The 21815-nt window shown below is 49.7% G+C and overlaps 1 protein-coding gene across 3 annotated transcripts in view; it reads left to right on the top strand.

Annotated features, from left to right (window-relative positions):
* Positions 1–16430, top strand: part of LOC311513653 (myosin light chain kinase, smooth muscle-like) — a 28237-nt gene extending 11807 nt beyond the window's left edge. For all 3 annotated transcript variants that reach the window (XM_084615621.1, XM_084615620.1, XM_084615619.1), the window contains 6 exons: positions 930–1053; positions 1132–1284; positions 5379–5499; positions 5814–5910; positions 11710–11850; positions 12364–16430. In XM_084615621.1, the coding sequence (XP_084471747.1) occupies positions 930–1053; positions 1132–1284; positions 5379–5499; positions 5814–5910; positions 11710–11850; positions 12364–12623 (896 nt within the window). In that variant the 3' untranslated portion in view covers positions 12624–16430. The remainder of the gene's footprint in view (positions 1–929; positions 1054–1131; positions 1285–5378; positions 5500–5813; positions 5911–11709; positions 11851–12363) is intronic.
* The last annotated feature ends 5385 nt before the right edge of the window (positions 16431–21815 follow it).

The following is a 21815-nucleotide window of genomic DNA, read 5'->3' as shown; positions in this document are numbered from 1 at the left end:
CTGTGGCTGTGTCTTTGCAATGCACCTCCCTGGCTCTGGCTGGAAGCTGAAACCCCCAGAAAGGCTGGTGTTGGGGCGTTTGGAGCTACAGGGACTTTCCTGCAATGTTTCCTGCCCACTTTTGTAGAGCTAAGACACTGGGCAGGGCAGTGGGCTGGTGCTCAGGGGACCAGGGTCTATTCCCAGCTCTACTGCTGGCATGTCACAGCCCCTCTGTGCTTTGTCTCCCTGTCTGTAACGTGAGGGTAGTGACGTGGCCCTTGCAGGGGAGTTGGGGGGCTTTGTTTCTGACTGACTGCAGAGCACTGGAGACCCACAGAAGCAAGGTGCTGTCAACCTGCCAAGCAGATTCCCCATCTTTATTGCAAATTCAGCTCCATTTCAGTTACATGCCACCTGGGATGCAAATATCTGGGTTCTGCCCATGCACCTTGGCACTGGAGAGCACAAAACCAGCTCCCCAGCTCCTGCTGGGCTGAGACAAGGGACAGTCCCTGCTAGTCTGCAGTCCCTTCTTCCCCAGCACACCAGCTCCCCGGGCATGGTCAGTCAATGCACCTGACTTTGGTGTCAGGCTGGCCCTTCAGAGCTGTATGAGCTGGAGTAGACCAGCTCTCTATCCCAGGTGACCCTGGGCGAGTCTCCCTGTGCCGCTGTTTCCCCTTCTGCCCTTTGTGGATCCAGGCTGTCAGCTCTTTGGGCAGGGCCTGTCTCCTACTGTGCAGCACCTTGCACAATGGGCTCCAGTATCAGTTCTGGGCTCTCGGTGCTGCTACCCTGCGCGTGTGGGTAATCGCTGCGGCAGCACATTGCAGTGGGGGATCCCGGAGACATGGACACGGGAGGCTGTGCTGATCCCTTGCTGTGGCTGGGGGAAGCACGGTCTGCAGGGATGGGGATGCTGGACTGCTCTTATCTTGCCCCTTCAGATCCAAAGAGCCCCGTGAAGGTGATGCACGGCACCCCGGAGTTCATGGCCCCGGAAGTGATCGCCTTTGAGCCAGTGGGATTCACCACGGACATGTGGAGCATCGGCGTGATCTGCTACATCCTGTACGTTGCTGCCCGTTAACAGCCTTTGGGGCAGAGGTCCCGGCTGAGCGAGTAACAGCCTCTTCTCTTGCTCCCCAGGCTGAGTGGGGACTCCCCCTTCCAGGGGAACAGTGACATGGAGACGCTGCACAACATCACGGCTGCCCAGTGGGAGTTTGATGAGGAGACCTTCTCGGAGATCTCCCAGGAGGCCAAGGACTTCATCAGCGAGCTACTGCAGAAAGACAGCCGGTAGAGCAGCTGATGTTGCGGGGAGGGAGAAGCGGTACTACCCAGAGTGTTCGGGGAGGGGGGCAGAAAGAGCACTCCAAGGGGGTGGGGTGGAGCGGCACCAGGTGCAGAGCTGTGGCTGCGGACTGTGAGGTTGGCCCTTCCCAACACACATACCTCCTCCTCCAGCCCTGAGTAGGTGGTTGGGAGGGACACCTTCCATGGGGAGACAGGCCTCCCTGGGGGTGGGGATAGGAGCCCAGGGGGTTTGCCAATGCCTGGGAGAATGGGTGATGCTGGATAAAAACATAAGAATGGCTATACTGGGTCAGACCAATGGTCCATCTAGCCCAGTACCCTGTCTTCTGACAGTGGCCCCAGCGGGAATGAACAGAACAGGGAATCATCAAGTGATCCATCCCCTGTCGCCCATTCCCAGCTCCTGGCAAGCAGAGGCTAGGGACACCATCCCTGCCCAGCCTGGCTAATAGCCACTGATGGACCGATCCTCCATGAACTTGTCTAGTTCTTTTTTGAATCCTGTTATAGTCTTGGCCTTCACAACATCTGCCGGCAAAGAATTCCACAGGTTGTGTGAATGTGTGCCTGATAACAGCATTGGCAACCTCGAGACATCAAAGACCATGAGTCAGATCCTTAAAAATCCTGAGACTGGCCCCACCAATCATGATTTAAAAAACATAATCAAGCCATGAGTTTTAGTCTGTCTTGACTTTAACTCCCCTCTACTCGTGTGTGTGTGTGTGTGTGTGTGCACTCAGATGGAGACGTGCTGTAATCTGGAGGGTTCAGATATGCTCAAGGAGAATTAGAATGGAGCTGATACAAAATGGTTAAGTCTTTGTTTTATTTGGGTTAGTCCTAAGTGACGAGACTTATTTCAATATCATTGTAATGCTGCTGTTAATGGCTACAAATGACAAGCTGGGTAACTGACTAGGAGGATATGAGGGAGAAAAGACCACCTACTAACTCTCTAAGGCAAGAGAGAAATCAAAGGGGAATGTGAACGAGTTTTCTCCTGTTAAAATGAGCGGGGTACATTGCAAACGAATGGTAAATCAATCGCTGAAGTCCAGAGTGACTGTTTTGAAAGAGTGATGAATGAGGAGAACTGAAGGAACTAAGAACATGTGAGCCAAACCGGGGCGTGATAGACTGCAAGCAGGAGGAAGAGATTGTAGAGGCACTTGAGAAAATGAGAGTGCACCTGGGCCAGGTGAAATACGGGTGGATGCGCTGAAGTCATGGGGAAGGGAAGGCAGAACATATTTTACAAGTCTGTTCAATTATATTCTTAAGAAAGACAAAATGCCAGATGAATGGCATAAAATCTTTGCGGTGCCCAGTTTTAAACATAGAGGAGATATTATACTGTATGCTAATTATTGCCCAATGAAGCTGATGTCATATGCTATGAAAATATGGGAGAAGAATATTGAAAAGCATCTCTGTGGAAGAGTTGAAATTTGGAAAGGTCAGTGTGGATTTCCACTGGGAAGGAGTACAACTGATGCTCTGTATGGTCTATGAATCCTTATGGAGAAGTTCAGAGAAAAGAGATGGTCTTTGTGGACTTGGGGAAGGTGTACAGTCATGTCCCGAGAGAATTAGTTTGGTTGAGTTAGTGTCAGAGCAGTGTGCTGGAAGGATGTGTTTGTCTTGTCCAGGCTACATGCAATGGCATGACTACCACAGCCAAAACCAAATGGGACTCCTGTAGAGAATTTCTAGAAAATGCTGGCCTGCACCAGGGCTCAGCGCTGAGCCCTGTTTTGTTTGCCATTGTCTTGGATGTGATAAGTGAGACTATATGAAGGGAGCCTTGGAATTTGCTATTTGCTGATGACTTAGTGATATGTGCAGAAGATTGGGAGGCCCTGCAAACCAACTTTGAATAGTGGGAACACAGTTTTGAGCAGGCTGGACTTAGAGTGAACTTGGTGAGACTTAGGCTTTGATAACTGAGAGACGCACACTCCCCAGAAAGGATGTTGCAAACACCCGAGAAACTACAAAGTGCTCTCTATCCGTATCACAGTCTCCTAGTATTTTTCAATCAAGGTTTATGTGAGTGGCCCAGAGCTCTCCATGCAAGAATATCTTTACAACCCCAAGCACCTCTGAGTTTTCTGTATGTCAGTGCAGTGACTATATTTATAACCCCCCAAATATTAGTTTTTAAAATAATCAGTTCAGTCAGAATCAAAGTATTTCAAAAATAACTTTAAACCCTTCTTCTCTTTGTATACTTTTGGTAACACCTACATTCTGTGATGGGGCAAGGCCTGATGGCTATAGTAAAGTAGTGGGAGATAGATATATTAGCCACAGGCTAAACAAATCCCTGTTACCAGGTTAAGCAAATGGCAGCTGTTCCAGGTCAATTAAGACACTTGGGGCCAATTAAGATCTTTCCAAAAGGCAGGGAGGACAGCTAGGTTGATTGGGACACCTGAAGCCAATCAGGGGCTGGCTGAAACTAGTTAAAAGCCTCCCAGTTAGTCAGGTGGGTGCATGTGTCAGGAGCTGTAGCAGGAAGTCGTGCTGCTGGAGAGACTGAGCAAACACAAACCATATCAGGCACAAGGAAGGAGACCAGGGTGAAGTGGATCTTGAGGAAGTGGGGGCTGCTGTGGGGAAGTGGCCCAGGGAATTATAAGCATCCTGTTTCTAAAAAATCAGCTACTGATACTATTAGGGTCCTGGAGTAGGGGGCGGGCCCAGGCTCCCCGCTTTGCCCCTGATTAATCACTGAGACTGGGAGACAACAGAGACTGTGCAAGGGAGGGTAGCTTCTCCTCATCTCCTTTGCTGGCTTATGATGAAAATGGCTCAGTAAGCTGTGACCCTTGCCTCTAGAGAGAGAAGGGCTATGTGGAGGGTCACAGTGAAATCCGCCAGGAAACGCAGGACCCACGGAGACAAGGACAGAGCTTTGTCACAATACCTATATGCATTATCTAGCAATTGCCATAAATTTTTTAGCTTTTAATAAAATCTCATAATTGTCCCAATAGCTAAATATAATTCACTTCAATTTTTAATTATGCTTTCCTCCCCCCATCCCCCAGCATCACCTCTGCTGCTCCTCCTGTTCTTCACCCCCTTTCCAGGACCTGGGGGGCAGCTCCAGGAGCTCCTAACCCTGCTCTATCACTGGGGAGTGTTGACCTGGGAATGTGCCCTGGGGGGTGGGAGTCCTGAGAGCCTGTCACCTGAGCCGGGAGGGGGAGGTAACACCTCTGCCCAGGAATGTGAAGACAGGCTGCAGGAGAGACCCTACTGGGGAGGGGGGTGTTAGTTTGCAGTTTGGGGCTGGGTGGAGGAACGCAGGGAACCCCAGGGCTGGGGTCTAAGCTGCCTGCTCCCCCAGAAGGACTTGACTGAGGGGTCCTGGGTGTGCCCACAAGCTCTGTTTTGGACTGTGTTCCTGTTGTCCAATAAACCTTCTGTTTTACTGGCTGGCTGAGAGTCTCAGTGGATCCCAGGAAGAGGGGGGCAGGGCCTGGACTCCCCCACACTCCGTGACACCCACTATCCAGGCAGGTGCTGGGGGCAAGAGAGAGCAGCAGAGGCACCATCCTGTCCCCATTGCTCCCAGTGGTGTGGGGGCTTACTGAGCTGCTGGCTCTTTGCTCCCCTCCCCACCCTCCTTGTGGGGCAGCGAGTGGAGGGGACAAACTCTGCTGGCTTCTGGTACGGCTGAGCTTTGTGAGAGGCTAGAGTTTCTCCTGGCATCTCCAAATGGGCTCTGCAATGGCCATGTACCGTGGTCACTGCAGAACATCAAGAGTTGGCAACACTGGGATAAATGGAAATCCCAGAAGGCACATAGGGCCCCGTGCCCATGGAGCCTCTGGGGAGGGCAGCATGCCTGTGGGAGCAGGAGCCAAAGAGGCATTGCCACCCCCTTGCTCTTTGGCCCCCTCAGCTCACACCAAGACCAGAGCATCCTGCTTCCCAGGATTGGAGCCCAGGCAATGGGGCCTGTGAGGGCTGAGCTGTCACTGACTTGACCTCCTGCCAGGCCACAGAGCCTGGAGCCCAATGCGGAGATCACTGCCCATCTCCCTCAATGTTGTCGCCCCCAGTTGCCGGCTGCCCAGCGACCAGGCCCTCGTGCACCCCTGGCTGCGGAAGACTGAGCAGAGCGACAGGAAGGTTCTGTCCAGGGAGAGGATGAGGCGATTCCTGGCCCGCCAGAAGTGGCAGGTGCGCTTGGTGCCAGTTTTGATGCTGTCTCTGCTGGCGTTGGGGCTGCACTCTGCCTGCTGGACAGCGTGTGGCCCGCGCTCTGCGGGGGGCCGTGCAATGGCCTGGTTGGGAAAGGGGCTTCAGGAGAGAGCTCCCCTCTGCCGTGGAGCCGGGGATGCCCATGCCGCTGTCCTCTGGGGGCAGAGAGGTCTCCTGCCCTTCGGCACTGGCCAGCCTGTGCTCGGGACCTGAGGGGGTAGGGGAGTGGTCGCTCGTTCCCAGCCAGCTGGGATTTTTCCTCTAGGAACCTTCACTGCTTCTTTCCTCTCTAGAAAACAGGCAACGCCGTGCTGGCCCTGCGGAGAATGTCCCGGCTGGCCCACAAGCTGGATGACCCGGTGACCACCCCCAGTGCCCAGGAGAAGGGAGGTAATGGCCCAGCCTGTCAGAATGTGTTAATCACACACACACACACCCCACACACACACACAACTGGCATAGGCTCCTTGTCTGCGCCCCGGGGCTCTTTGACTCAGTTAGCCCTGCCCTCCCTGTGACATCTACCAGCTCACCCAACCACGGCTCCCACCTCCACGCGACCAGCAGCCTCGCCTGCCCACCCACCATCTCCTCCAGCCCCCAGGCTGTCCCCCCGCACCCACCATGCCAGCCTCTGCCTCAGAGCCCACCTGCTGCGATCCCCCGATTTCCCCACCCAGCTGACTCCCGCTCCACTCCTGGCTTCGTTGTTCCCACATTCACCCTTGTGAAATGGCAGCTCGGTGCTGAGAGACAGAAGAGGCTTAGTTCCCCCATGGTTCTCTGGCCACAGGCAGGCCGACCAGTCTGGGTTTAATTTAATTGTGGGAAAGCTCTGGATGATGTGTCCTCCCAACGCCCACTGTGTTAACAATCCCGTTGTGCCTGGGGAACATCACCATCCTGGTGGAGCCTCATCATGGAGAGAGGTCGTCTCTGGAGCAGTCCAAGCCCATCTACTGCAGGCTTGGAGGATCAGGCTGTTGACAATGAGTCCTGGAGTGATGGGCTTTGTTAAACATATGCCACTTAACTGGTGAGCTGGTGTCTGCAGAACCAGCTGGAGGTCTTGCATGGCTGCATTTCCTCCTGGTACATAGAGAACTACAGTAATCTAACCTCAGTGTATGGACATCCCTCAGTCTGTTGCTAGCTAGAGCTGGGAGAAGGCATTTTAGCAGCATTTGGGCTATCTGTCACTTGTTAGATATCTAGTTTGTTGAGCAGCATGGAAGAACTCTAGGACGGAGGTCCATCTTGGCAAGCTAAGGCAGATGCCCTCAAGGGAAGGAGATGTTGTGGGGCTGGCTAGTTGTTCAAAATGATTTTTCCTTGACCCATTGACTTCACTGCCATCTTGCCTGAGTTTTTTTCATGGATTCATAGGTTTTTTTGTTTTAAGACCAGAAGGGACCCCTGTGATCATCCAGTGAGCCCCCCTGCATGACACAGCATAGGACTTCCTTGAATTGATTCCTGCTTAGAGTCCACTAGTTGCCATTGCAGATCTTTCAGAAAAGGTATCGAATCTTAATTAAAAACTTGCAGTGATGGAGAATCCATCACAGCCCTCGGTACGGTTGTTTCAGGGGTTAATTACCTTCACTGTTAGCAATGCGTGCCTTATTTCTGCTGTGCGTGTGTCCAGCTTCATCTTCCAGCCATTGGATCTTGTTAGCACTTTGTCTGCTAGGTTGAAGAGCCCTCTCCGATTAGAAATCTCCTCCTCAGGTAGGTACCTGCATGCTGTCATCAAGTCACCCCTTAATCTTCTCTTTGATAAGGTAAATAAGAACTTAAGAACGGCCACACTGGGTCAGACCCGTGGTCCATCTAGCCCGGTATCTAGTCTCTGATAGTGATCAGTGCCAGATGCTTTAGAGGGAATGAACAGAATAGGGAAATTCACTGAGTGATCCATCCCCTGTCCTCCAGTCCCAGCATCTGGCAGTCGGAGGCCTAGGGACACCCGGAGCATGGGGTTGCATCCCTGACTGTCTTGGCTAATAGCCATTGATGGACCTGTCCTCCATGAACTTATCTTGTTCTTTTTTGAACCCAGTTATACTTTTAGCCTTCACAAAATCCCCTGCCAATGAGTTCCCCAGGTTGACTGACTGTCCGTTGTGTGAAGAAATATTTCCTTATGTTTGTTTTTAAACCTGCTGCCTGTTAACTTCATTGGTGACCCCTGGTTCTTGTGTTCTGTGAAGGGGTAAATAACACTTCCCCATTAATTTCTCCACAACAGTCATGATTTTATAGACCTCTATTATATTCCACCCCGCTTAGTCGTCTCTTTTCCAAGCTGAAAAATCCTAGTCTTATTAATCTCTCCTCATATGGAAGCTATTTATGGCCCCTAATCATTTTGGTGGCCCTCTCTGTTTTTTACCAATTCTAATATCTCTTTTGAGATGGGAGGACCATGAATGTATATTGTGGCATTATGATATTTTCTGTCTTCTCAGCTGTCCCTTTCCTAATGGTTCTTAACATCCTGTTCGCTTTTTTGACTGCCGCTGCACATTGAGCAGATGTTTTCAGAGAGCTCTCCATAAAGACTCCAAGATCTCTTTGAGTGGTAACAGCTAATTTAGCCCCCATCATTTTATATGTAGAGTTGGGATTATGTTTTCCAATGTGCATTACTTTGCATTTATCAACATTAAATTTCATCTCCTATTTTCTTGCCCACTCACCCAGTTTTGTGAGATCCTTTTGTAACGCTTCGCAATCTGCTTTGGACTTAACTTTTTTGAGCAGTTTAGGATCATCGGCAAATGTTGCCACCTCACCCCCTTTTCCAGATCATTTATGACTAGGTTGAACAGCACTGGTCCCAGTACAGATCCCTAAGGGACCTAAGATCCCTCTAAGCTGCGTGGCCATGCGGCCACACAACAGGCTATCAAGGGCCACACAGGTGCGCAGCCACAGGGCCTGGGCTGGAAACACACCTCTCCCCCAGCCCTGGGCTGCTGCAGCAAGAGAGAGCTGGGGGGCAGTCCTCTCTCCCCGCTGCAGCCCCAGGGCAGCCTGCACCCCAAACCCCTCATCCCTGGCCCCAGCGCGGAGCCCTCACTCCCAGCCAGAGCCCTCTGCCCCAGCCCTGAGTCCCCTCTCACACTCCAAACCCCTTGGCCCCCACCCCCGCCACACATCACCTCCATATTGGTGCACATAACAAAATTCATTCCGCACAAGGATGTAAAAAATTAGAGGGAACACTGCGGGGGACCCCGCTATTTATGTCTCCACTGTGAAATTTATTCCTGCCCTTTGTTTTCTATATTTTAACCATTACTGATCCATGAGAAGATCTTCCTTCTTATCCCATGACTGCTTAAGTCTTCGGTGAGAGACTTTGTCAAAGGCTTTCTGAAAGTCCAAGTATACTATATCCACTGGATCACCCTGGTCCACGTGCTTGTTGACCCCCTCAAAGAATTCTAAGAGACTGGTGAGGCATGATTGCCTCTTCCCCAACATATCGTGTTCATCACCTGTCTGATAATTCTGTTCTTTAGTATAGTTTCAGCCAATTTTCCTGGTACTGAAGTCAGGCTTACCATCCTGTAACTACCAGGATCACCTCTGGAGCCTTTGTTAAAAATTGGCATCACATTAGCTATCCTCTTGTCATCTGGTACAGAGGCTGAGTTAAGCAATAGGACACATACAACACTTACTAGTGCTGCAGTTTCACATCTGAGTTCCTTCAGAATCCTTGGGTGACACCATCTGGGCCTGGTGACTTATTACTGTCTAATTTATCCATTTGTTCCAAAATTTCCTGTTTACACCTCAGTCTGAGACAGTTCCTTAGATTTTTCACCTAAAAAGAATGGCTTGGGTGTGCGAATCTCCCTCATGGCCTAGATGGGGCTCCTCCAGTCTCTCACTGTAAGGCAGGTGTTCTAATCCTTTATTCATTTTCATGGTTCTTCTCTGAACCCGCTCCAATTTACCAACATCCTTCTGGAACTGGGGACACCAGAGCTGGACACACCTGTGGCATCACACCAGTGCCAAATACAAAGGTAATATAACCTTGTTCATGTTTCCCAGGATGGCATTTGCCCTTTTGGCCGTAGCGTCGCACTGGGAGCCCATGTTCAGCTGATTATTCACTATGACCTCTGAGTCTTCTCAGAGTCCCTCCTTCCCAGGATACAGTCCCCTGTCCTGTAAGTGTGGCCTGTGTTCATCTAGCTATATGAAATGCATGTTGTTGATCTCGCTCTCAGTGACCTGTCCTCTTCCTTATTTACCATTCCTCCAATCTTTGTGTGACTTGCAAACTTTATCGGTGAGGATTTTATCTTCTAGGACATTGATACAAATATTAAATAGTGTATGGCCAAGAACTAATCCCTGTGGGACCCCAGGAGAAATATACCCGCTTGGTGACTATGCCCTGTTCAATTGCATTTAGTACAACCGCTGCTGGAAGATGTTAGGGTTAGATGTTTGACTAATTGGTCAAATAGTCTCAAAAATGGTAAAATATTTTAAAACGCTAATTATTAGAACAGTAACAAAATAAAGTAAGAATTTGTGGCCTCCAATCGGTGAGACTTAGGGCTGGTCTCCACTGCTGCTTAAGTCGATGTAACTTGCGTCACTCAGGGGTGTGAAAACGACACCCCCCTGAGCAACGTAAGTTACATCGACTTAAAGCGGTGTCCACATGTTGGCGGGAGACGCTCTCCTGCCCACATAGCATCCGCCTCTCCCGGAGGTGGAGTAGCCGACGGGAGAGCGCGTCTTCACCAGGTGCACGACAGTGGCGCAGGTGTGCCAGGGTAGTGCGGTCATGCAGACTTGCCCTCAGATACTTGGACCTAATTACAAAAACCAAGATTTTTAACTCTGAAAAATGTGAAACAATGAAATGAAGCTTTAAAAAGGAAAATAATTACCAGCTGTAGTTACAAAAGAGGAATGAAATTAAACAGAAATAAAACACCCAGAGCAACTAGAATCCTAGAATATCAGGGTTGGAAGGGACCTCAGGAGGTCATCTAGTCCAACCCCCTGCTATAACAGACTCTTCAAGCTACTTAATGGCTGTGCATCTGTTCTCTTTATGTTGGGGGAGGAGGGTTAGTGACTGTGACCCCTCTTCTCCCTCCCCCACTCCCTTGGGAGTTGAGTTCTACGTGTTTGTCTAGTCAGGGTAGACTGTAGACTCTTCAAGGCAGGGACCATGTCTTTTTCCATATTTAATGTGCTTTGTAAACCACCATGTACACTGATGGCCTGGTATACAAATAAAGATAGGCCTAGGGTGTCTGCTCTAGAAGATTCCAGCCAGTCAAGATGCTCAACTTTCAATTAGTTCGGCTTTTTCCCAAAAAGGGGCAATAGCATGTATTGAAGTGTGTGGTCAAGACATTTTAAGTAGACTTGCCAACAGAGAGCACCATGATGCAATGAAAAAAGATAGGCCATTACCTACATCAGGGCATTCTTGCTGTAATATTTGGCCATGGTCAAATAATAGGCAGTCAATTGACATTATTTGACTGATCAATTGACTGGCTTGTTGAGCTGATACGGTGTCCAGTTCTGGTGTCAACAATTCAAGAAGGATATTGATAAAACATGCCTTGTAGTGATAGACTTAAGGAGCTCAACCTGTTTTAACAAAGAGAAGGTTACGGAGTGACTTGATCGCAGCCTATAAGTACCTGCATGGGAACAAATATTTGGTAACGGGCTCTTCAGTTGAGCAGACAAAGCTATGACAAGAGCCAATGGCTGGAAGTTGAAACTGGCCAAATTCAGGCTGGAAATAAGATGTACATTATTAACAGTGAGGGTAATTAACCATTGGAACAACTTGCCCAGGGTCGTGGCGGATTCTCCATCGCTGGAGATTTTTAAACAAGACTGGATGTTTTGTTGATTTGCTCTAGTTCAAACGGGGATTAATTCAGCTAGTCTGATCTCCTGTATAACACAGGCCACCATAAGATTGCGCTGATCACCATGGTCCCTTCTGCCCATTAGACCTATCAGTTTGTCAGTCCATGAACTCTTTGATCCGTGTGGGCCGTGTTCATTTTTGGATCGTTCTAGTTTTATAATCAATAGACTCAGATTTTTGCAGCCATCTGCTCTGCATATGAATCTTCGCTTATTAACATGTCGCTTCGCCCCACCACCGTCCCCGGTCCCCAGAGCTGGGCCACAGCCAGGAAGAGGATCAGATCTTCACCTTCCTGCCACAGCAGATGGAGCAGGGGCCCAGCTTCTTGGAGCCGCTGAAGGACCAAGTAGCAACGGAAGGCAGCAGTACCTGCCTCCAGTGTCACGTTGAAGGTAACTTCCTATGAAAGCCTGCAAGGCTATTCCCACCCCCTCAATGACTGAAGTCCTTGGAATGACCTTGGAGCATGTCCCCTGGCAGGGTGCTCACCCTCAAGGACAGGCTCTGCAGGGCCTAAATCACTCTTGTGCAACAGGGGGAGCCTTGTGCACGAATGGGGGCTGCACAGCTGTGTGCTTTGAACTCTCACAAGCTAAGCAGCATTGCTGCTTGGATGAGACTTTCTTGGGATACCTTGGTACTCTAGGAAAGGGGGCGTTGATGCACTAGGTGGTTATCTTGTACTGGACTAACACCTGGCATGGTGTTAGGCGCCATGCTGCTGAATGTGTGTGTCCCTGGTAGAGGACACAGCAGTGCGGCACTGGGTGCAGGGTGATTAGGGACCTGAGAGGCTGTGATGTGACACCCAACTTGGGAGACCCAGTAGGGTCAAATAAATGTCCCAAAATTCTGGGTAGCCTGGTGGACCTTTGACCCATCACTGTGGCCTTCTTCCCTGGCAGGTTTTCCCCACCCGGAGGTGACGTGGCTCTGGAACAATGCCCCTATCCAGGAATCTCCCCGGCTCCGCATAGAGGAGGAGGAGAATGGAAGCTGCTCCCTTGCCATTGCGAGGCTCTCGGTGGAGGACACGGGGCACTACGTGTGCAGGGCCCCCAGTGCCCTAGGGGAGACAGAATGCAGTGCCAGGCTGACTGTACAGAGAGGCAGCAACACGCAGACACCAAATGCAGAGGAGGGCCCTGGAACTGACCAGCCGTGAGTGCCGCAGGTCATGGGCTCTCTGCCTGGCATTGGCGGCATGGCTTACAGGAGGTGCTCTGTTTCCAGTCTGGCTCTTTCCCTCATCCCTCGTTCCTTTTAACTGCATTGTTGGGCTCCGGGAGTGAACCTTGCTGCGCTCTGCTTCCCACTGGGCCAGGACATGGCAGGCAGCCACAGAGCGGACAAGAAGGGCCCAATCCTGCAGTCCCCAAACAGGCAAATCCCCAGTCAATCCATTTCAGTGTGCAGGAAGTCTGGCCTGTGAGGACGGCAGGATCGAGCCTGAAGTGCCTAGACCAGCCTCTCTGCTTCCACTTCCTCTCTGCCAGGCTGGGAACTCCCAGCTGCAGCGTGGACACCCCCAGGGCTGAGCTGCCTCTGGAGGACACCCCGTCCCTGCCCTCAGCCCCACACGGTGCCCTGGGGAGCAGGAGCGGGGGAGGCAGCGGGTGGGGGGCTGGTGCTGCCTGCCTAGGGAGGGCTCTGTCTCCTTTGGCAGTCTGAGTCCCAGGGTGGGCTCCAGGCCCCTGCCACCCACACCCGGAGCCCAGGACCCCCACAGCTCCAGCAGGCGGGGGTTGGGGGAGTGATGCTGGCTGGGTTCTGGGATGCTGCTGGTGCAACAGCTCACAAGCCTCTGCCAGGGCAACTCCCTGCTGTGAGCGTCTCAGGCAGGAGTGAGGGGCGACGGGAGAGAAGAATCACTCCGTCCCCCGCTCTCCCTGCAGCGCATTGCTCTTGGCCCCAGCAGGCGGGGGGGGGGCTGCGGGATCATTGTCCCCTCTCACAGCGCACAGCTCTGGCTGGGGGTCTCAGCAGTAGGCATCCCCCTCCCTCAGCCTCCTGTGCTGAGAGGCAGATGGTGCCCTTAGGGAATGTTTGCCCCCCACTGCTCTCTTACTGCCATCTCTGGGGGGGAGGGGGCGTTTCTCCCTCTTGCTGTCTGTCCTACAAGGGTGTCCTTCCCTTTGAAGAGTAGAGCACCCCCTCCTGGCCCTTTCTCAGCCTCCTCACACCCTTTGGGGTGGGCCTCAGGGGATGCGTCTTCCCCCAGTTCTGTCTCGGAGTGGGGGGGAAGGGGCAAATATTCTCTCCCTGGCTGGATCTCTCAGGCTGAGCTGCTGATTAAAAGACAGTGTCCGCCCCCCCCCCCTGTATCCCCCCATCACAGTGACGGGCCAGATCCTCGGCCAGCTCTGTGGAAATCAGGGCCCGTTGGTTCCATGCCCCTTTGCCTCATTTCCCCTTCAGCTCTGAGTCAGTCCCCTGCCCTCTGCCCCTCTCTGATGCTTGTCTCAGGAGGCAACAGCCTGGGTCAGTGCTCAGTGCAGAAAACGCGACCGCTACCCTGCTGCAGCTAAGGCGGGGACACGCTCCGTGTGTCACATGCTTGTAGGAGCTGGCAGTGCCGCTGGCATCAGCAATTATTGGCCCCATCAGATGACAAACCCTCGTCACCCTGGCCCACAGCGTGAGACTACGGCCAACACGTCAAGTCCAGCTTGTTCCAGCACCCCGCCTGTCACACCATTCATAGCGGGGGGAAGGGGAGTGCTCGCCCGCTGCCCAGGAAATCATAACCAGCCAGCAAGGCCTGCCCCAGCAATAAAGACAGAAACAGAGCAAGAACAATACGTCTGGGCCAGGGCTCCTTTCAAACAGCCCTTGCAACCAGCAGCCTGCCTGTGTCTGAAGCAGGGAGCTACAGGCTGTTCTATGGGATTCATGAACCACACACGCCCCGCCACTGACCCTCACTGCAGCGCCCCCCCCCCCGGATTTCCAGTTCAGTTTAATGAAGAGAAGATTTGGGGGTAACTTGATCCCAGTCTATAAGTACCTGCGTGGGGAACAGAGATTTAATAATGGGCTCTTTAGTCTAGGAGAAAAAGTGTAACACGATCCAGTGGCTAGAAGCTGAAGCTTGAGAAATTCAAACGGGAAATAAGATGTAAATATTTAACAGAGTCATAGACCACTGGAGCAGTTTCCCAAGCATTGTGGTGGATTTGCCATCCCTGACAATTTTTAAAATCGAGCCTGGATGTTTTTTCTAGCAGATCTGCTCTCGAGGTTATTTCGGGGCAGGGCTCCAGCCTCTGTTATACAGGGGGTCAGACTGGATGGTCACCGTGGTTCCTTCTGGCCTTGGGATCTATTAACTTTACACCCCAAGGGCTCTATGGGCTGTTCACATGGCCCATTAGTTTTGGTTTTTCTCAGGAATGTCTCAGTGTTTATTACCATTTAAAAAAAAAGGGTGAAAATTGATGCAAAAATTAGCGTCACAGTTTGCTGGCTACATTTCAGGGTTGACCTTGGGGGATGGGAGAACAGAAAAAACAGAGTAACAAATCGAAAAAAGTACAAGAGCTTCTGCCCCGGCTCCCTGCCCCAGCTAGAGAGGTGGCAGCTGTGACCCAGGCTCCTTAGCAGACGCTCCCCTGGTCTTTGCAAACAACTCACTCATCTCCAATTTGCCACGCTCACTACAACACATACAGCTTGCAGGGTATTTATCCGTCTCAACAGAAGATGGGCGGGATCAGCAAGGAAAGCTACCCCTTGGCTGTCAGAAAGCGCAGGGAAAAATGAGAAAGGCCAAAAGCCAAGAAGAGCTGGGCCTTGCAAAGGGAATTAAAGCCAACAGTAAAATGTTCTTTTGCCATGTAAATAAAAAGAACTCAAGGAAAGAAAACGTGGGGCTGCTAAACAGTGAGATTAAAGATAATCTAGGCCTGGCCCAATACCTCAACACATACTTTGCCTCCGTTTTTAATAAGGGTAATGAGGAGCTGAGGATTAGCGGCAGGTTTGGTAAGGAAACGAGGACATGGCAGTAGAAATTACCACATGGGAGGTGGAAGTCAAACTCAAACAGCTTAATGGGACTAAATTTGGGTGACCCAGATAATCTCCACCCAAAAATATTAACTAACAGACCTGGCACATGGAATTGCAAGCCCAATAGCAAGGAGGGATAGCTCAGTGGTTTGACCATTAGCTTACTAAACCCAGGGTTGTGAGTTCAATTCTTGAGGGTGCCATTTAGGGATCTGGGGCAAAAATTGGGGATTGGTTCTGCTTTGAGCAGGGGGTTGGACTAGATACCTCCTGAGGTCCCTTCCAACTCTGAGATTGTATGATTTTTAATGAATCTGTAAACTTGGGTCGTACCCTATGACTGGAGAATTGCTAATATAGTTCCTATTTTTAAGAAAGGGAAAGGAAAAAAGTGATCCACGAGATTACAGGCTTGTTAGTTTGACCTGAATTGTACACAAGGTCTTGGAACAAATTTTGAAAGAGAAAATTGTTAAGGCCATAGAGGTAAACGGTAATTGGGATAAAATAAAAGAGGGTTTTACAAAAGGTAGATCTTGATAGACCAACCGGCTCTCCTTCTTTGAGACAATAATCGATTTTTTAGACAAAGGAAATGCAGTAGAACTAATCTACCTTCATTTCAGGAAGGCGTTTGATACAGTTCCACATGGGCAATTAATTAAATTGGAGACGATGGGGATTAATATGAGAACTGAAAGGTGGATAAGAAACTGATTAAAGGGGAGACTACAGTGGGTCCTACTGAAAGGTGAACAGTCAGGCTGGAGGGAGGTTACTAGTGGAGTTACTCAGGAATCAGTCTTGGGACCAACCTTATTTAACATTTTTATTAATGACCTTGGCACAAAAAGTGGGAGTGCATTTTGTTTTGTATCATAACCATTTGTTTCCACCACACCTCCTTGTTTCTAGTTAACTCTCCGTTCTTTCTTAAATAAATACACCTCCTTTCGTTTTCTTAGACGTGCTGTGTGTGACGTAGGAGTGGCGGGGAGCGGGCGGGGGGAGTTTAAGGTAAAGCTGGTCAACTGGGGCCCACTGCTCCTTTGGGAGCTGAGGAGCTGGGATTTCTGAGAGTAGCCAGTGTCAGGGATATTACAGGGCAACGATTCAAAGGGACTGGTGTGCGTTTCTTCATGACAGGGCTGGCCTAGCCCAGAGGAGGGGGCTTGGATGGCTGATGGGCTGGTGGTGTTAGGGTGCTAACACCCAGGCAAGGCTCCCTCCCACTGGAGGAGCAAGCGGCTCAGTAACCTGGAGGGCCCAGCTCATTGAGCCACCGTCTCTCCTCCTGGAGTGGGCTCAGAAGTGGAAGAGATGGAGAAAGCGAGGGCGCCATCTCCTCATGCTGCCTCCTCTGGGCCGACTCCGGCAGGAGACCTGGCAGCTCAGTTTCCTGGGGGCTGCCACCTCTCCTTCCAGAGTGAGGAGCTGGGTCTTGGGGGAGGGTCCATCTGTGGTCTGCTCAAGTTCCTGAGCCACCATCTCCCCTTCCAGGGAGATCCCCCTGGCGTCCAGACCCAGCTCCCACCTCTGGAATGAGAGATGGCAGCTTGGTAACCAGATCTGCCTGGGCTCCTGAGCCACCAGCTCTCCTTCTGGAGCAGGGAGCCGGGTCTGGGGAGCTCCACACACCTTATTTGAGACCTTGACTATTGATGTACACATACATGCGTGTCTTCCACTACCCGGCCTTACTTTAGCGGACCACTTCACAGTTACACAGAGCAGTGTTTTCCCCAGGAATTGAAATTAGGGGAGGTGTTGGAATATTCAGGGGGGGATGAGGGCCAATGACGGATGAGACCGCGAGGATGAAGGTGGGATGTATGGCACCATAGTAAAAACTGAAAAATGTTTCACAATCATTTTATTAGATTTAACTCATGTTTTAAAATCATCACAAAAATTAAAGTTGGCTACTCAAGCCTAGTACGAAGCACGACAACTACATCCTTCTTGGTTTCTTATAATTTTGCACAACTCTTTGGTGTCTTCTTGTGTGTCTGTCACTTCCAGTCCTTCATGATATGCTCATGATCAGACAGAAGGTGACTTCTTTCAGCACACAAAATCCTATTCAATGAGGAAGAAGAATGCTCAAATGTAGCTGTTGTAACTGGGAGTAGCAAGAGAGGTATACCTACTTCTTTCATCCCAGGAAACATAGCACAAAAATTGTGTTGAACCACAAGCGATGATAAAGAAGCTGAAGTTAAATCTTCATTCGTTCATCATCTGATATTCCACTCTGTATTCAAAATTCTCTATTCTGTCCTGAGCACATGGCAGCCCCATTGCTGGGAGTGAGTGCCTCACTCCACTCAACTGTCAGTGTTTTATAAGACAGGCATCTGTACAATCTACATGGAGGCTGAGTAGAATCCAGAAATCACTGTTGTAGATTTGTAAGAATCAAGTCTGTGTACTTTTTCAGCTGGCTTAACAACCACTTCTTACCCTCTTCACTTAAGGACCTTCATTAGTCAACTTCTAGACTGAAGTCTTTGCTTCTTCCAGTCCATTTTCAATGGATCTCTCTGATTGATTCAAATGCAGCTTCTATTGCTGGACAAAGATCTACCACTGTTGTAACAGATGCCTGGATGACATTGTTTAATGACCCAAGTGGTTTCAACAGTAGACTTACAAGAGAGAGAAGGGTGATAGTCTTCTCTGAACTTAGTAACAGACGTAATCCACCAGGCTCACTACTTAGATCCGTCCCATCTTGGTGGATACTTTCCAAAGCCAGTAATAACGTTTGCAGTAATTTTAAGCCAACAGCCAAGAATCGCTCATGAGAAAGGTAGCAGGTTTTCCCAGGTTGGACTAATTTGAACTTCAATACCAGTGTATCTTCCATTTGTTTCCAAGTCGTTCAGTCCTTTTGGACTCTTGCTGAAAAAAAAAGAGTATAAAAAGCCATTCAATGTGTGGCTTTTTAAATGTCTTTTGAAGATTCTGCAGCTTGTACTGGTGCTAGCTGGAGTAGATGGCTTCTGCAGTGTGTATAGGAGAGATTAGGGTTACACTGTTCTCTGAGCAAAGCTTGTACTCCACTATGTCTTCCAGAGAAGTTCATAGCTCCATCAAATGCACAAGCAGCCATCTGTTTGGGTTCAATTTACAAGCATTTAACTCTCCTAAGATGTCAAAGATGGAGCTGATGTGTCTTCTATAACCTGAGCATCTAGAATGCATCTACTGGCCTACCACGGACATCAAGATAGCATACACAATGACTTAATACTTGATGCCTGTTTGCATTGCATTGGTGCTTCGCCAGCCACATATGCACATATTTTGAATATGGTGAGAGAGTTCTTCACTTTTCCAACTGTGGAGTCTTTCACTCTTGCAGCACATGCTTCTAGAGAGTCAACTGAGTTTTTTCAGAAAGATAGCGAGCATTTGCCAGTCTTGTTCAAAACCAGTGTCCAACTTCCACTTAACATTGGCCTCCAGTTTGCAGTGTGTGGTATCTCTTGCTTAAATAGAAAGTATAATGCAACAGCCGTGTTGGTTCACATAAACTGAGTTGTGTCTCCAGCTTTCTTAACAGCCTCATTACTTTCTTCTAAAATTGGCTTTGACAGTGACTAGCTTATAAGGCTTTCTGCATGTTGATGCGGTCCAGAGGCATGGTGTTTTACAGCCTTTTCATATAGGTTGCCAGTATTGGCTTAGTTGATCAGCTTAGCTTGAATTGGCTTAGCTTGAATACTGCGTGCAGTTCTGGTCACCCCATCTCAAAAAAAGATATATTGGAATTGGAAATGGTACAGAGAAGGGCAACAAAAATTATTAGCGGTATGGAACAGATTCCATAGGAGGAGAGATTAAAAAGACTGGGACTTTTCAGCTGGGAAAAGAGACGAGTAAGGGGGGATATGATAGAGGCTTATGAAATCGTGACTGGTGTGGAGAAAATGAATAAGGAAGTGTTATTTACCCCTTCACTTAACACAAGAACCAGGGGTCACCCAATGAAATTAATAGGCAGCAAGTTTAAAACAAACAAAAGGAAGTATTTCTTCACACAACACACAGTCACCCATGGAACTTTTTGCCAGGGAAGTTGTGAAGGCCAAAATTATAACAGGGTTCAAAAAAAAGAACTAGATAACTTCACGGAGCATAGGTCCATCAACGGCTATTAGCCAGGATGGCCCAGGATGCAACACAATGCTCTGAGTGTCCCTAGCTTCTGTTTGCCAGAAGCTGGGAATGGGTGACAGGAGATGGATCAATTGATGATTCTCTGTTCTGTTCATTCCCTCTGAAGCATCTGGAATAGTCACTGTCGGAAGACAGGATACTGGGATAGACGGACCATTGATAAGACCCAATATGGCCGTTCTCACATAAAAATATTTATAATCATAAAAAAGTTTAGTACAAAAACTCCAAGATAATGACCTCTTGAGATAGCGATGATGTGAGATAACGACCTTGGCAAATAATACATTTTTAAAATCTTGGCCTACTAGGAAACACATCTTTATATAAATTTCCCAGTCACAAATCTAGCATTCTGTAGCAAAGCCACTAAAACATGGTCCAATGCTCTGGCCCAGGTTTGTTGTGCCACCGTTCACTCTACCGCTCCATCCCCCATGGCCCTGCACTGTCACTTTCTCCTGCCACTGTGACCTCTGCGAGTTGGTCTCTCATGGTTCCACCACCTCTCAGTGGGGCAAGCTCGCTGTTGGTGCAGGCTGGGCTGTCTCTTCCACAGACACACTGTCCTGCCGCAGGCCTGAGCACGTAGACCTGATTCTCAGGGATTTCAGCTCGAGGGGTCACTTAAACCAAAAGACTCTCTATGGAGCCTAATCCGCTCTCTCTCTAAACAGGAGAGAGGGGCAGGTCAACTAGTGCCTGTGACTCTTAGGCAGAGCCCACCCCACCAAGCAAACCACCTGTCCCCATCCTCTCTCTCTTCACTCGGATCTGGCATCCAAACCTCTTGCTTAGCAAGTGCAGTTCAGTTGCGGGTGACCAGGGCTTAATCTGTAAGGAAAGAGGCGCCGGGGCTCAGGCAAGTTTGTTACTTTCATAACTGACGTGACAAGCTCAGAGGTCCCAGGGCTCTGAACGGCCAAGCCTAGAGGTGACGGGGTTCAGCCCTGGCAAGCCCTGGCACAAATTAAGCATGGAGGGAGACCCCCTCATTCAGTCAGGCTAAGCCCAGGTATGCTGCCCTTTACTCCTGCAATCAGGAGAACAACAGTTCATGACCCCCACATTGAATGCTACAGGGATTTGTAACCCAACACCAGCCAAAATTGATCACTTGGGCAGCAGAGCTCTGTCTGCTGATACCTAGGCAGAGTAGGTGTGTTCATGTAAATACGGTCTGGTCCTGAAGCCTTTCCACCCTCCACTGGCTCATCACTGGCTGTCACGGGAGAGCTGATTCAGACCTTGCTTACAAATCATAATTTGAAATTATCAGGTAGGCCAATATAGCCAAAACAAATGTGCCGACATTGTCATAAATAACAGCTGTGTGAGGAAGTCAGTCTTTGTTCACACTTTTCAAACCCATTCTGCTTTCTCAGGTAGAAGTATTTTCTCATACACTGTATCCGCTTTCATAGAATCATAGAATATCAGGGTTGGAAGGGACCCCAGAAGGTCATCTAGTCCAACCCCCTGCTCGAAGCAGGACCAATTCCCAGTTAAATCATCCCAGCCAGGGCTTTGTCAAGCCTGACCTTAAAAACCTCTAAGGAAGGAGATTCTACCACCTCCCTAGGTAACGCATTCCAGTGTTTCACCACCCTCTTAGTGAAAAAGTTTTTCCTAATATCCAATCTAAACCTCCCCCACTGCAACTTGAGACCATTACTCCTCGTTCTGTCATCTGCTACCATTGAGAACAGTCTAGAGCCATCCTCTTTGGAACCCCCTTTCAGGTAGTTGAAAGCAGCTATCAAATCCCCCCTCATTCTTCTCTTCTGCAGGCTAAACAATCCCAGCTCCCTCAGCCTCTCTCATGTGTTCCAGTCCCCTAATCATTTTTGTTGCCCTTCGCTGGACTCTTTCCAATTTATCCACATCCTTCTTGAAGTGTGGGGCCCAAAACTGGACACAGTACTCCAGATGAGGCCTCACCAATGTTGAATAGAGGGGAATGATCACGTCCCTCGATCTGCTCGCTATGCCCCTACTTATACATCCCAAAATACCATTGGCCTTCTTGGCAACAAGGGCACACTGCTGACTCATATCCAGCTTCTCGTCCACTGTCACCCCTAGGTCCTTTTCCGCAGAACTGCTGCCTAGCCATTTGGTCCCTAGTCTGTAGCTAAGTGTGGATTAATGTTTCAAAGTG

This window comes from Lepidochelys olivacea (assembly GCF_965140295.1).
Source record: "Lepidochelys olivacea isolate rLepOli2 genome assembly, chromosome: 27".
NCBI classification, from domain to species: Eukaryota; Metazoa; Chordata; order Testudines; family Cheloniidae; genus Lepidochelys; species Lepidochelys olivacea.
The sequence above is the reverse complement of the archived record's forward strand: the minus strand, read 5'-3'. Positions and strand labels throughout refer to the sequence as shown.